We start from the raw sequence: 15,886 nt of genomic DNA, 5'->3' as shown, positions 1-15,886 counted from the left end.
AGAGATGGTATTCATCCCTCCTGGGCTGGGGCTGCTCTTCTCTCTAGTAATTTGGCTTGGACAAATTAGTCTTGGACCTAAAACATGACAAATTTGGCACCAGGTCAGGAAGCAGACAGACTGGCTAAACCGACCGTCTGCTAGTGGCCTCGCGTCACCAAGGTCAAACAAATCCCATCACATAGAGGCTCTTTCACCTAGATATATCATATAGAGACTGCGTCTGTTCCCCGAATTTGGATATCCAAAAAACATAAGATTAAAAATCTAATTGATGTTCAACAGATATAATACAGATGAGCAAATGATAAAGCTTGGGTTGCTGAATATTAGATCACTTACTTAAAAATCGCTCATAGTTAATGATATGATTTCAGATTATAATCTAGATGTGCTGTGATTGACAGAAGCCTGGCTAAAACCAAACGATAACATAACTTTGAATGAGTCCACCCCACAAGATTACAGTTATAAACATGAACCTCGTCTGAAAGGCATTGGTGCTTATTGTAATAATATATAGTGTAAATGATAAATCACGTTTGAGAATTCTGCTGGCTACTGGTCCCACGTGATCGCTGTACCACCTGACCACTGCAGATTCATTTGCCGTTGATAGTGTTGCCATAAAACCAATCAATCATATCCAAATTACGGTTATTATTACGACGTCCAACCCTGATCAAACACACCTGAACAAGCTAATCAAGGTCTTCAAGAATAGGCTATATTAGAAAGCTACAGACAGGTGATTTCCATTAGGGTTGGAGTTGCCCAGAACTCCAATTGGATCTTTAAAAACGCATTTTCAAAAAGTGCTTTAAACTCTTTTCATAGCATTTGTTGTGGGACTCAGGGGGTATTTTGATGCAGCAACAGGGGTTTCCTTTGTAGTTTTGTGGTCCTCGCTGTCTGCCCCTGCTGACTCACTAACTCAGTGCATCTTCCAGCAGAGTTGATTGTGAGATCGCAGGTCGAGAGGATGACAGTTCAAGTGTGCTGCTTGTTTAGTGTGGTTTTATTGGGTCTTTCTGCTTGTTTGAGCACAACACACGCTGGAGTCCTAGGTGAGAATTTCTTTTAGCTTCATCACGCAGCCCAAAGAAGTGCATTAATGAAGTACCTTAAAAAATTAGAATTTAGACGCATCTGCTTACGAAAATACAGTACAGACGTCAAGTGGAAGTTCAACTCCGTGTGTTGGTTTAGTTTTAATAGTAAGCCAAGTGTAGATATGCGAACCGTCATATGTTTATGCGTTTTTCATTGTACAACAATTTCATTGTTTAAGAGAAATTCATAAGCCTACAATATAACATGGGGAGCTGATTATAACCGATAACTCCGTGATATATATATACATATATATATATATATATATATATATATATATATATATATGTGTGTGTGTGTGTGTGTGCGCGCGCGTCTATATTTGTTTTTTGTTCTCTTACGAAGCCTATAAAAATGCTTAAGGGAAATGAGGGTGGTCATGGGGATGGCATAATATTTGGAAGCTGTCTGCAACGTATGTCCATGTTTTCTATCAGCATTGCACTATTACTAACTCTACTATAGTGGGGTAGGTTGTAACCGCACTCTCAGTCTTTGAAACTGATTGATGCACTTTAGTGAAAATGGTGGATTTCTAAGCTACTTTGACTTGAAGAATATAAATGTGTGAATATTATAAAGTTTGAGACTCATTGCAAAACCCCTGTCTTGCTAATGCTGAAGCAAACTATTACAGCACTTCCTGGTCTCCCCTAATGATCCTCTTGAATCCTCTTCTGTAGTGTCCGGTCGGTGTCCGGCGATGCTGACGGTCACGCCGTCCCGTCGAGGATGCTCTTCTGATAGAGACTGCTCTGGAGGGCACAAATGCTGTCGATTTCCCTGTGGGCGCTCGTGTGTGCCGCCTGTTTTCAGTGAGTTTTAATTAATGGATGCTATACGTCTTCCAAAAAAAAAAAAAAAAACACTGCATTTTGTTTCTCTCAGAAATCGCTAGTATGTTTCACAAATAATTGCAAAGAAACCGCAAGCAACGCATTGAACTAAATGTGAAACTATGAAGTAGAAAGACTGAATATTCCGGAAAATCCTCCTACAGCCATCTTATGGCGGCTTTTTTTTTCATAGAGCGAATGAGACATTCAGTGTTCCGTGGCTTCAGTTGCGTTACTACCATTCAGTGGCAGTATTTAGTTATGTGGCTTCTCTGTCATGTGTCTCTTTATCAGCAAAGCCAGGAGAGTGTCCAAGCAAAAAAAATGGAGCAGAAACGTGTGACGATTTGTGTTACTATGACAGTGACTGTCCGAACAATGAGAAATGCTGCAGCAATGGATGTGGACATCAGTGTATGGCTCCATTTACAGGTATTTATGTTATTATATTAGTGTCTGGGTCAGCTTCCTCATTTCAGTTTGTCCTGGTTTATAATGAATTGTTCTCAATGTAAAAGTGTTCAGCCAATTGCACAGTTTCGAGCACAGGATGGCTTTGCAAAATTAATTCTTAATACGATTATTTATTAACACGATTGATTAATATTTAAGTAGTAAAACTTACTATTTGGGTTTGGTGCTGTATCTGAGAGTGAATGCCGCTAAACTGACAGACTAAAGTTGACCATCCGTATCCATCCAGTGAAGCCTGCAGCCGAACCGCCGAAGCCTCCAGTGAAGCCTGCAGCCGAACCGCCGAAGACTCCGGTAAAGCCTCCGGTGAAGCCTGCAGCCGAACCTCCGAAGACTCCAGTGAAGCCTCCGGTGAAGCCTGCAGCCGAACCTCCGAAGACTCCAGTGAAGCCTCCGGTGAAGCCTGCAGTCGAACCTCCCAAGCCTGCAGTGAGGCCTTCCGACGAACTGCCCGTGCCTTCCGACGAACTGTCCGAGCCCTCCGACGAACTACCAGAGCCTTCCGACGAGCCGCCAGCAGCCGAACCCACAAAGCCTCCCGTCATGCCTGCAGTGAGGCCTTCCGACGAACTGTCCGAGCCTTCCGACGAACTGTCCGAGCCCTCTGACGAACTGCCCGAGCCGTCTGCAGCCGAACCCGCAAAGCCTCCTGCCAAACCTCCTGTGATGCCTGCAGCCGAACCCGCAAAGCCTCCTGCCAAGCCTCCTGTAAAGCCTGCAGCCGAACCCGCAAAGCCTCCTGCCAAGCCTCCTGTGAAGCCTGCAGCTGAACCCGCAAAGCCTGCAGTGAGGCCTTCTGACGAACTGTCCGAGCCTTCTGACGAACTACCGGAGCCTTCCGACGAACTGCCCGAGCCGCCTGCAGCCGAACCCGCAAAGCCTCCTGTGAAGCCTGCAGCTGAACCCGCAAAGCCTCCAGTGAAGCCTGCAGCCGAACCGCCGAAACCTGCAGTGAGGCCTTCCGACGAACTGTCCGAGCCTTCTGACGAACTACCGGAGCCTTCAGACGAACTGCCAGAGCCGCCTGCAGCCGAACCCGCAAGGCCTCCTGTCAAGCCTGCAGCCGAACCCGCAAGGCCTCCTGTCAAGCCTGCAGCTGAACCCGCAAGGCCTCCTGTCAAGCCTGCAGCCCAACCCGCAAAGCCTCCTGTCAAGCCTCCAGTGAAGCCTGCTGGTGAATTGGCCAAGCCTCCTGTGAGTCACCCTTATGGCTAATGTCCTGGCCATAAGTAATGTGGATGTGCATGCAGTTAACTGTGCTGATTTAATCATTGGCTGTATAGTGTTTCCTGTATCACCAAATAAATCTCACTTTTATGACTATTGCCTCTTTTTTGTTCCTTTTAAGTGGGAAAACAAAGAATTTTTTTTTTTTTTTTTGGAATGCCAGTGCTAGTTTGGCTGTTCTCTCACATAATAGCTCATTGGAATCTATGCATAAGATCCCACCCTCCTTCAAAAAGCATAAGAGCGTGCGTAGCAGTCCTGGGAACTCTACAGAATATATGAAGAGTTCAGATGCAAAAGCCTCTAAATGCCATCTGAAATTTTCTTCTTTAATGATTTTTATCAAACTTGTATATTTAAGTTCAGTAATTTCACTTAAATAACAATTAATAGGTAATTATCATTGCCATTTAAGTGAAATTACTGAACTTAAATATACAAGTTTGATAAAAATCATCATTCTAGAAGAAAATTTCAAATGGCACTTAGAGGCTTTTGCATCTGAACTCTTCATATGTTCATGTTTTAATATTTAGAATACTTTTATTATTGATTTTTATAGGGTGTAAAGTTTCAACTAGTATTGCCAATTGACCAATAGTCTTCTGCATTCTTAATGTTCAAGGTGTTCGGACATCGGTGAAGACAATGGAGACACTATAGGAGCTGAAGAGTTATGCTTTAAATCGCTTCTGCAGAGTTCACACTGACTATGTTTACATGCAGCCAATTTTTGGGTTAAGGTCACTATCTGGGTTTCTGGAACATTAGGAATAACCCGTTTACACGCGAGAGCACAGAGAGTTTCTCCTGTATACATGGAATTGCAGAATCCTGATGTAAACGGCGACGTGCGGTTAGCGCCTAGACGTACGGACAACTTTAAGACGCAATATTTTCTGATTTCCGATTCTTCTTCCTGTTTCCAAAGACAATAACAACAGCAGCCCGCGGATAATGAATAGTTCAGGGCAGAAAGCGATCGCCTTTGTTTGCGCTTTGCTGGTGATGACCTCGCTCCAAAAGTATGCTGTGCTGTGTCTCGCCATGTTTACTTCCGGTATACTGCACGCATATTTTTGTATGCACTGAGAAGTTTCTCTACTCAAAATTACCAAGATTCCTTGCAAATAAAACATGCGCAGAACACAAATCACTATGGGGATATGCCGCTACGCGTTTACATGACCAAAAATTCGGGTTAGAAAAGGGGTACCCCAGGTATAATATCCCGGTTTTTAAAATCTGGCATATGGGCATATTCGGGTTTTTGCCGGTGTTTACATGGCCGTTCTTGGCTTTTAGGACAGCATTAGGCCACTTGATGGAGTTTTTCGGTTCCTTGCCAGTGTTGCCTTTTGGCTTGCTCAGTTGGGGATATTCAAATGAATTAACCAATCAGTAATACTTCCGTTACTCTTTGCATAACAAATCGATTTGCCCCACTCAGTGAAACACCCACTCAGAAACCTCTTTATTGTGCCCTGGTAATTGGTGATTCGATCACACGGAACGTGAACATGGAGACACCAGCCACCATAGTCACATGTTTGCTGGGAGCCAGAGCGCCTGACATCACAGCAAATTTAAAAGTGCTGGCTAATGCTAATCGTAAATTCTCTAAGATCATTATTCATGTCGGCGCTAATGATGTTCGACTCCGCTAGTCGGAGATCACCAAAATTAAATTAATATTAAAGAGGTGTGTGAACTCGCAAGTACAATGTCGGGCACTGTAATTTGCTCTGGCCCCCTTCCTGCTCGCAGGAGTGATGAGATAGTCAGTAGACTGTCCTCACTTAATCGTTGGTTGTCTGAGTGGTGTCCGCAAAATAATGTGGAATTTATAGACAATTTTGAAAAGTTTTGGGGGCAAGCCTGACCTGTTTAAAAGAGATGGTATTCATCCCTCCTGGGCTGGGGCTGCTCTTCTCTCTAGTAATTTGGCTTGGACAAATTAGTCTTGGACCTAAAACATGACAAATTTGGCACCAGGTCAGGAAGCAGACAGACTGGCTAAACCGACCGTCTGCTAGTGGCCTCGCGTCACCAAGGTCAAACAAATCCCATCACATAGAGGCTCTTTCACCTAGATATATCATATAGAGACTGCGTCTGTTCCCCGAATTTGGATATCCAAAAAACATAAGATTAAAAATCTAATTGATGTTCAACAGATATAATACAGATGAGCAAATGATAAAGCTTGGGTTGCTGAATATTAGATCACTTACTTAAAAATCGCTCATAGTTAATGATATGATTTCAGATTATAATCTAGATGTGCTGTGATTGACAGAAGCCTGGCTAAAACCAAACGATAACATAACTTTGAATGAGTCCACCCCACAAGATTACAGTTATAAACATGAACCTCGTCTGAAAGGCATTGGTGCTTATTGTAATAATATATAGTGTAAATGATAAATCACGTTTGAGAATTCTGCTGGCTACTGGTCCCACGTGATCGCTGTACCACCTGACCACTGCAGATTCATTTGCCGTTGATAGTGTTGCCATAAAACCAATCAATCATATCCAAATTACGGTTATTATTACGACGTCCAACCCTGATCAAACACACCTGAACAAGCTAATCAAGGTCTTCAAGAATAGGCTATATTAGAAAGCTACAGACAGGTGATTTCCATTAGGGTTGGAGTTGCCCAGAACTCCAATTGGATCTTTAAAAACGCATTTTCAAAAAGTGCTTTAAACTCTTTTCATAGCATTTGTTGTGGGACTCAGGGGGTATTTTGATGCAGCAACAGGGGTTTCCTTTGTAGTTTTGTGGTCCTCGCTGTCTGCCCCTGCTGACTCACTAACTCAGTGCATCTTCCAGCAGAGTTGATTGTGAGATCGCAGGTCGAGAGGATGACAGTTCAAGTGTGCTGCTTGTTTAGTGTGGTTTTATTGGGTCTTTCTGCTTGTTTGAGCACAACACACGCTGGAGTCCTAGGTGAGAATTTCTTTTAGCTTCATCACGCAGCCCAAAGAAGTGCATTAATGAAGTACCTTAAAAAATTAGAATTTAGACGCATCTGCTTACGAAAATACAGTACAGACGTCAAGTGGAAGTTCAACTCCGTGTGTTGGTTTAGTTTTAATAGTAAGCCAAGTGTAGATATGCGAACCGTCATATGTTTATGCGTTTTTCATTGTACAACAATTTCATTGTTTAAGAGAAATTCATAAGCCTACAATATAACATGGGGAGCTGATTATAACCGATAACTCCGTGATATATATATACATATATATATATATATATATATATATATATATATATATATATATATATATGTGTGTGTGTGTGTGCGCGCGCGTCTATATTTGTTTTTTATTCTCTTACGAAGCCTATAAAAATGCTTAAGGGAAATGAGGGTGGTCATGGGGATGGCATAATATTTGGAAGCTGTCTGCAACGTATGTCCATGTTTTCTATCAGCATTGCACTATTACTAACTCTACTATAGTGGGGTAGGTTGTAACCGCACTCTCAGTCTTTGAAACTGATTGATGCACTTTAGTGAAAATGGTGGATTTCTAAGCTACTTTGACTTGAAGAATATAAATGTGTGAATATTATAAAGTTTGAGACTCATTGCAAAACCCCTGTCTTGCTAATGCTGAAGCAAACTATTACAGCACTTCCTGGTCTCCCCTAATGATCCTCTTGAATCCTCTTCTGTAGTGTCCGGTCGGTGTCCGGCGATGCTGACGGTCACGCCGTCCCGTCGAGGATGCTCTTCTGATAGAGACTGCTCTGGAGGGCACAAATGCTGTCGATTTCCCTGTGGGCGCTCGTGTGTGCCGCCTGTTTTCAGTGAGTTTTAATTAATGGATGCTATACGTCTTCCAAAAAAAAAAAAAAAAACACTGCATTTTGTTTCTCTCAGAAATCGCTAGTATGTTTCACAAATAATTGCAAAGAAACCGCAAGCAACGCATTGAACTAAATGTGAAACTATGAAGTAGAAAGACTGAATATTCCGGAAAATCCTCCTACAGCCATCTTATGGCGGCTTTTTTTTTCATAGAGCGAATGAGACATTCAGTGTTCCGTGGCTTCAGTTGCGTTACTACCATTCAGTGGCAGTATTTAGTTATGTGGCTTCTCTGTCATGTGTCTCTTTATCAGCAAAGCCAGGAGAGTGTCCAAGCAAAAAAAATGGAGCAGAAACGTGTGACGATTTGTGTTACTATGACAGTGACTGTCCGAACAATGAGAAATGCTGCAGCAATGGATGTGGACATCAGTGTATGGCTCCATTTACAGGTATTTATGTTATTATATTAGTGTCTGGGTCAGCTTCCTCATTTCAGTTTGTCCTGGTTTATAATGAATTGTTCTCAATGTAAAAGTGTTCAGCCAATTGCACAGTTTCGAGCACAGGATGGCTTTGCAAAATTAATTCTTAATACGATTATTTATTAACACGATTGATTAATATTTAAGTAGTAAAACTTACTATTTGGGTTTGGTGCTGTATCTGAGAGTGAATGCCGCTAAACTGACAGACTAAAGTTGACCATCCGTATCCATCCAGTGAAGCCTGCAGCCGAACCGCCGAAGCCTCCAGTGAAGCCTGCAGCCGAACCGCCGAAGACTCCGGTAAAGCCTCCGGTGAAGCCTGCAGCCGAACCTCCGAAGACTCCAGTGAAGCCTCCGGTGAAGCCTGCAGCCGAACCTCCGAAGACTCCAGTGAAGCCTCCGGTGAAGCCTGCAGTCGAACCTCCCAAGCCTGCAGTGAGGCCTTCCGACGAACTGCCCGTGCCTTCCGACGAACTGTCCGAGCCCTCCGACGAACTACCAGAGCCTTCCGACGAGCCGCCAGCAGCCGAACCCACAAAGCCTCCCGTCATGCCTGCAGTGAGGCCTTCCGACGAACTGTCCGAGCCTTCCGACGAACTGTCCGAGCCCTCTGACGAACTGCCCGAGCCGTCTGCAGCCGAACCCGCAAAGCCTCCTGCCAAACCTCCTGTGATGCCTGCAGCCGAACCCGCAAAGCCTCCTGCCAAGCCTCCTGTAAAGCCTGCAGCCGAACCCGCAAAGCCTCCTGCCAAGCCTCCTGTGAAGCCTGCAGCTGAACCCGCAAAGCCTGCAGTGAGGCCTTCTGACGAACTGTCCGAGCCTTCTGACGAACTACCGGAGCCTTCCGACGAACTGCCCGAGCCGCCTGCAGCCGAACCCGCAAAGCCTCCTGTGAAGCCTGCAGCTGAACCCGCAAAGCCTCCAGTGAAGCCTGCAGCCGAACCGCCGAAACCTGCAGTGAGGCCTTCCGACGAACTGTCCGAGCCTTCTGACGAACTACCGGAGCCTTCAGACGAACTGCCAGAGCCGCCTGCAGCCGAACCCGCAAGGCCTCCTGTCAAGCCTGCAGCCGAACCCGCAAGGCCTCCTGTCAAGCCTGCAGCTGAACCCGCAAGGCCTCCTGTCAAGCCTGCAGCCCAACCCGCAAAGCCTCCTGTCAAGCCTCCAGTGAAGCCTGCTGGTGAATTGGCCAAGCCTCCTGTGAGTCACCCTTATGGCTAATGTCCTGGCCATAAGTAATGTGGATGTGCATGCAGTTAACTGTGCTGATTTAATCATTGGCTGTATAGTGTTTCCTGTATCACCAAATAAATCTCACTTTTATGACTATTGCCTCTTTTTTGTTCCTTTTAAGTGGGAAAACAAAGAATCTTTTTTTTTTTTTTTTTTTTTGGAATGCCAGTGCTAGTTTGGCTGTTCTCTCACATAATAGCTCATTGGAATCTATGCATAAGATCCCACCCTCCTTCAAAAAGCATAAGAGCGTGCGTAGCAGTCCTGGGAACTCTACAGAATATATGAAGAGTTCAGATGCAAAAGCCTCTAAATGCCATCTGAAATTTTCTTCTTTAATGATTTTTATCAAACTTGTATATTTAAGTTCAGTAATTTCACTTAAATAACAATTAATAGGTAATTATCATTGCCATTTAAGTGAAATTACTGAACTTAAATATACAAGTTTGATAAAAATCATCATTCTAGAAGAAAATTTCAAATGGCACTTAGAGGCTTTTGCATCTGAACTCTTCATATGTTCATGTTTTAATATTTAGAATACTTTTATTATTGATTTTTATAGGGTGTAAAGTTTCAACTAGTATTGCCAATTGACCAATAGTCTTCTGCATTCTTAATGTTCAAGGTGTTCGGACATCGGTGAAGACAATGGAGACACTATAGGAGCTGAAGAGTTATGCTTTAAATCGCTTCTGCAGAGTTCACACTGACTATGTTTACATGCAGCCAATTTTTGGGTTAAGGTCACTATCTGGGTTTCTGGAACATTAGGAATAACCCGTTTACACGCGAGAGCACAGAGAGTTTCTCCTGTATACATGGAATTGCAGAATCCTGATGTAAACGGCGACGTGCGGTTAGCGCCTAGACGTACGGACAACTTTAAGACGCAATATTTTCTGATTTCCGATTCTTCTTCCTGTTTCCAAAGACAATAACAACAGCAGCCCGCGGATAATGAATAGTTCAGGGCAGAAAGCGATCGCCTTTGTTTGCGCTTTGCTGGTGATGACCTCGCTCCAAAAGTATGCTGTGCTGTGTCTCGCCATGTTTACTTCCGGTATACTGCACGCATATTTTTGTATGCACTGAGAAGTTTCTCTACTCAAAATTACCAAGATTCCTTGCAAATAAAACATGCGCAGAACACAAATCACTATGGGGATATGCCGCTACGCGTTTACATGACCAAAAATTCGGGTTAGAAAAGGGGTACCCCAGGTATAATATCCCGGTTTTTAAAATCTGGCATATGGGCATATTCGGGTTTTTGCCGGTGTTTACATGGCCGTTCTTGGCTTTTAGGACAGCATTAGGCCACTTGATGGAGTTTTTCGGTTCCTTGCCAGTGTTGCCTTTTGGCTTGCTCAGTTGGGGATATTCAAATTAATTAACCAATCAGTAATACTTCCGTTACTCTTTGCATAACAAATCGATTTGCCCCACTCAGTGAAACACCCACTCAGAAACCTCTTTATTGTGCCCTGGTAATTGGTGATTCGATCACACGGAACGTGAACATGGAGACACCAGCCACCATAGTCACATGTTTGCTGGGAGCCAGAGCGCCTGACATCACAGCAAATTTAAAAGTGCTGGCTAATGCTAATCGTAAATTCTCTAAGATCATTATTCATGTCGGCGCTAATGATGTTCGACTCCGCTAGTCGGAGATCACCAAAATTAAATTAATATTAAAGAGGTGTGTGAACTCGCAAGTACAATGTCGGGCACTGTAATTTGCTCTGGCCCCCTTCCTGCTCGCAGGAGTGATGAGATAGTCAGTAGACTGTCCTCACTTAATCGTTGGTTGTCTGAGTGGTGTCCGCAAAATAATGTGGAATTTATAGACAATTTTGAAAAGTTTTGGGGGCAAGCCTGACCTGTTTAAAAGAGATGGTATTCATCCCTCCTGGGCTGGGGCTGCTCTTCTCTCTAGTAATTTGGCTTGGACAAATTAGTCTTGGACCTAAAACATGACAAATTTGGCACCAGGTCAGGAAGCAGACAGACTGGCTAAACCGACCGTCTGCTAGTGGCCTCGCGTCACCAAGGTCAAACAAATCCCATCACATAGAGGCTCTTTCACCTAGATATATCATATAGAGACTGCGTCTGTTCCCCGAATTTGGATATCCAAAAAACATAAGATTAAAAATCTAATTGATGTTCAACAGATATAATACAGATGAGCAAATGATAAAGCTTGGGTTGCTGAATATTAGATCACTTACTTAAAAATCGCTCATAGTTAATGATATGATTTCAGATTATAATCTAGATGTGCTGTGATTGACAGAAGCCTGGCTAAAACCAAACGATAACATAACTTTGAATGAGTCCACCCCACAAGATTACAGTTATAAACATGAACCTCGTCTGAAAGGCATTGGTGCTTATTGTAATAATATATAGTGTAAATGATAAATCACGTTTGAGAATTCTGCTGGCTACTGGTCCCACGTGATCGCTGTACCACCTGACCACTGCAGATTCATTTGCCGTTGATAGTGTTGCCATAAAACCAATCAATCATATCCAAATTACGGTTATTATTATGACGTCCAACCCTGATCAAACACACCTGAACAAGCTAAGCAAGGTCTTCAAGAATAGGCTATATTAGAAAGCTACAGACAGGTGATTTCCATTAGGGTTGGAGTTGCCCAGAACTCCAATTGGATCTTTAAAAACGCATTTTCAAAAAGTGCTTTAAACTCTTTTCATAGCATTTGTTGTGGGACTCAGGGGGTATTTTGATGCAGCAACAGGGGTTTCCTTTGTAGTTTTGTGGTCCTCGCTGTCTGCCCCTGCTGACTCACTAACTCAGTGCATCTTCCAGCAGAGTTGATTGTGAGATCGCAGGTCGAGAGGATGACAGTTCAAGTGTGCTGCTTGTTTAGTGTGGTTTTATTGGGTCTTTCTGCTTGTTTGAGCACAACACACGCTGGAGTCCTAGGTGAGAATTTCTTTTAGCTTCATCACGCAGCCCAAAGAAGTGCATTAATGAAGTACCTTAAAAAATTAGAATTTAGACGCATCTGCTTACGAAAATACAGTACAGACGTCAAGTGGAAGTTCAACTCCGTGTGTTGGTTTAGTTTTAATAGTAAGCCAAGTGTAGATATGCGAACCGTCATATGTTTATGCGTTTTTCATTGTACAACAATTTCATTGTTTAAGAGAAATTCATAAGCCTACAATATAACATGGGGAGCTGATTATAACCGATAACTCCGTGATATATATATACATATATATATATATATATATATATATATATATATATATATATATATATATATATGTGTGTGTGTGTGTGTGTGTGCGCGCGCGTCTATATTTGTTTTTTGTTCTCTTACGAAGCCTATAAAAATGCTTAAGGGAAATGAGGGTGGTCATGGGGATGGCATAATATTTGGAAGCTGTCTGCAACGTATGTCCATGTTTTCTATCAGCATTGCACTATTACTAACTCTACTATAGTGGGGTAGGTTGTAACCGCACTCTCAGTCTTTGAAACTGATTGATGCACTTTAGTGAAAATGGTGGATTTCTAAGCTACTTTGACTTGAAGAATATAAATGTGTGAATATTATAAAGTTTGAGACTCATTGCAAAACCCCTGTCTTGCTAATGCTGAAGCAAACTATTACAGCACTTCCTGGTCTCCCCTAATGATCCTCTTGAATCCTCTTCTGTAGTGTCCGGTCGGTGTCCGGCGATGCTGACGGTCACGCCGTCCCGTCGAGGATGCTCTTCTGATAGAGACTGCTCTGGAGGGCACAAATGCTGTCGATTTCCCTGTGGGCGCTCGTGTGTGCCGCCTGTTTTCAGTGAGTTTTAATTAATGGATGCTATACGTCTTCCAAAAAAAAAAAAAAAAACACTGCATTTTGTTTCTCTCAGAAATCGCTAGTATGTTTCACAAATAATTGCAAAGAAACCGCAAGCAACGCATTGAACTAAATGTGAAACTATGAAGTAGAAAGACTGAATATTCCGGAAAATCCTCCTACAGCCATCTTATGGCGGCTTTTTTTTTCATAGAGCGAATGAGACATTCAGTGTTCCGTGGCTTCAGTTGCGTTACTACCATTCAGTGGCAGTATTTAGTTATGTGGCTTCTCTGTCATGTGTCTCTTTATCAGCAAAGCCAGGAGAGTGTCCAAGCAAAAAAAATGGAGCAGAAACGTGTGACGATTTGTGTTACTATGACAGTGACTGTCCGAACAATGAGAAATGCTGCAGCAATGGATGTGGACATCAGTGTATGGCTCCATTTACAGGTATTTATGTTATTATATTAGTGTCTGGGTCAGCTTCCTCATTTCAGTTTGTCCTGGTTTATAATGAATTGTTCTCAATGTAAAAGTGTTCAGCCAATTGCACAGTTTCGAGCACAGGATGGCTTTGCAAAATGAATTCTTAATACGATTATTTATTAACACGATTGATTAATATTTAAGTAGTAAAACTTACTATTTGGGTTTGGTGCTGTATCTGAGAGTGAATGCCGCTAAACTGACAGACTAAAGTTGACCATCTGTATCCATCCAGTGAAGCCTGCAGCCGAACCGCCGAAGCCTCCAGTGAAGCCTGCAGCCGAACCGCCGAAGACTCCGGTAAAGCCTCCGGTGAAGCCTGCAGCCGAACCTCCGAAGACTCCAGTGAAGCCTCCGGTGAAGCCTGCAGCCGAACCTCCGAAGACTCCAGTGAAGCCTCCGGTGAAGCCTGCAGTCGAACCTCCCAAGCCTGCAGTGAGGCCTTCCGACGAACTGCCCGTGCCTTCCGACGAACTGTCCGAGCCCTCCGACGAACTACCAGAGCCTTCCGACGAGCCGCCAGCAGCCGAACCCACAAAGCCTCCCGTCATGCCTGCAGTGAGGCCTTCCGACGAACTGTCCGAGCCTTCCGACGAACTGTCCGAGCCCTCTGACGAACTGCCCCGAGCCGTCTGCAGCCGAACCCGCAAAGCCTCCTGCCAAACCTCCTGTGATGCCTGCAGCCGAACCCGCAAAGCCTCCTGCCAAGCCTCCTGTAAAGCCTGCAGCCGAACCCGCAAAGCCTCCTGCCAAGCCTCCTGTGAAGCCTGCAGCTGAACCCGCAAAGCCTGCAGTGAGGCCTTCTGACGAACTGTCCGAGCCTTCTGACGAACTACCGGAGCCTTCCGACGAACTGCCCGAGCCGCCTGCAGCCGAACCCGCAAAGCCTCCTGTGAAGCCTGCAGCTGAACCCGCAAAGCCTCCAGTGAAGCCTGCAGCCGAACCGCCGAAACCTGCAGTGAGGCCTTCCGACGAACTGTCCGAGCCTTCTGACGAACTACCGGAGCCTTCAGACGAACTGCCAGAGCCGCCTGCAGCCGAACCCGCAAGGCCTCCTGTCAAGCCTGCAGCCGAACCCGCAAGGCCTCCTGTCAAGCCTGCAGCTGAACCCGCAAGGCCTCCTGTCAAGCCTGCAGCCCAACCCGCAAAGCCTCCTGTCAAGCCTCCAGTGAAGCCTGCTGGTGAATTGGCCAAGCCTCCTGTGAGTCACCCTTATGGCTAATGTCCTGGCCATAAGTAATGTGGATGTGCATGCAGTTAACTGTGCTGATTTAATCATTGGCTGTATAGTGTTTCCTGTATCACCAAATAAATCTCACTTTTATGACTATTGCCTCTTTTTTGTTCCTTTTAAGTGGGAAAACAAAGAATTTTTTTTTTTTTTTTTTTTTTTGGAATGCCAGTGCTAGTTTGGCTGTTCTCTCACATAATAGCTCATTGGAATCTATGCATAAGATCCCACCCTCCTTCAAAAAGCATAAGAGCGTGCGTAGCAGTCCTGGGAACTCTACAGAATATATGAAGAGTTCAGATGCAAAAGCCTCTAAATGCCATCTGAAATTTTCTTCTTTAATGATTTTTATCAAACTTGTATATTTAAGTTCAGTAATTTCACTTAAATAACAATTAATAGGTAATTATCATTGCCATTTAAGTGAAATTACTGAACTTAAATATACAAGTTTGATAAAAATCATCATTCTAGAAGAAAATTTCAAATGGCACTTAGAGGCTTTTGCATCTGAACTCTTCATATGTTCATGTTTTAATATTTAGAATACTTTTATTATTGATTTTTATAGGGTGTAAAGTTTCAACTAGTATTGCCAATTGACCAATAGTCTTCTGCATTCTTAATGTTCAAGGTGTTCGGACATCGGTGAAGACAATGGAGACACTATAGGAGCTGAAGAGTTATGCTTTAAATCGCTTCTGCAGAGTTCACACTGACTATGTTTACATGCAGCCAATTTTTGGGTTAAGGTCACTATCTGGGTTTCTGGAACATTAGGAATAACCCGTTTACACGCGAGAGCACAGAGAGTTTCTCCTGTATACATGGAATTGCAGAATCCTGATGTAAACGGCGACGTGCGGTTAGCGCCTAGACGTACGGACAACTTTAAGACGCAATATTTTCTGATTTCCGATTCTTCTTCCTGTTTCCAAAGACAATAACAACAGCAGCCCGCGGATAATGAATAGTTCAGGGCAGAAAGCGATCGCCTTTGTTTGCGCTTTGCTGGTGATGACCTCGCTCCAAAAGTATGCTGTGCTGTGTCTCGCCATGTTTACTTCCGGTATACTGCACGCATATTTTTGTATGCACTGAGAAGTTTCTCTACTCAAAATTACCA

General features: G+C 43.7%; 2 protein-coding genes across 2 annotated transcripts; both read left to right on the top strand.

Moving 5' to 3' along the window:
* The first annotated feature begins 982 nt into the window (after positions 1–982).
* On the top strand, positions 983–3,638 carry LOC148978277 (uncharacterized). Its single transcript, XM_089133561.1, has 5 exons — positions 983–1,067; positions 1,797–1,928; positions 2,244–2,381; positions 2,653–2,684; positions 3,114–3,638. The coding sequence occupies exons 1-5, from the start codon at positions 983–985 to the stop codon at positions 3,636–3,638; spliced, it is 912 nt and encodes a 303-aa protein (XP_088989687.1).
* A 4,237-nt stretch (positions 3,639–7,875) lies between these two features.
* Positions 7,876–14,751, top strand: LOC148978276 (uncharacterized). The gene is made up of 6 exons (XM_089133560.1): positions 7,876–7,929; positions 8,305–9,105; positions 10,671–10,815; positions 12,909–13,040; positions 13,356–13,493; positions 14,168–14,751. Exons 1-6 carry the CDS (start codon positions 7,876–7,878, stop codon positions 14,749–14,751), a joined length of 1,854 nt encoding a protein of 617 aa, XP_088989686.1.
* Positions 14,752–15,886: the final 1,135 nt, after the last annotated feature.

This window comes from Pimephales promelas, chromosome 7 (assembly GCF_988280905.1).
Source record: "Pimephales promelas chromosome 7, fPimPro1.hap1.1, whole genome shotgun sequence".
NCBI classification, from domain to species: domain Eukaryota; kingdom Metazoa; phylum Chordata; class Actinopteri; order Cypriniformes; family Leuciscidae; genus Pimephales; species Pimephales promelas.
Note: the sequence above shows the minus strand (reverse complement) of the source record. Positions and strands in the feature narration are given on the sequence as shown.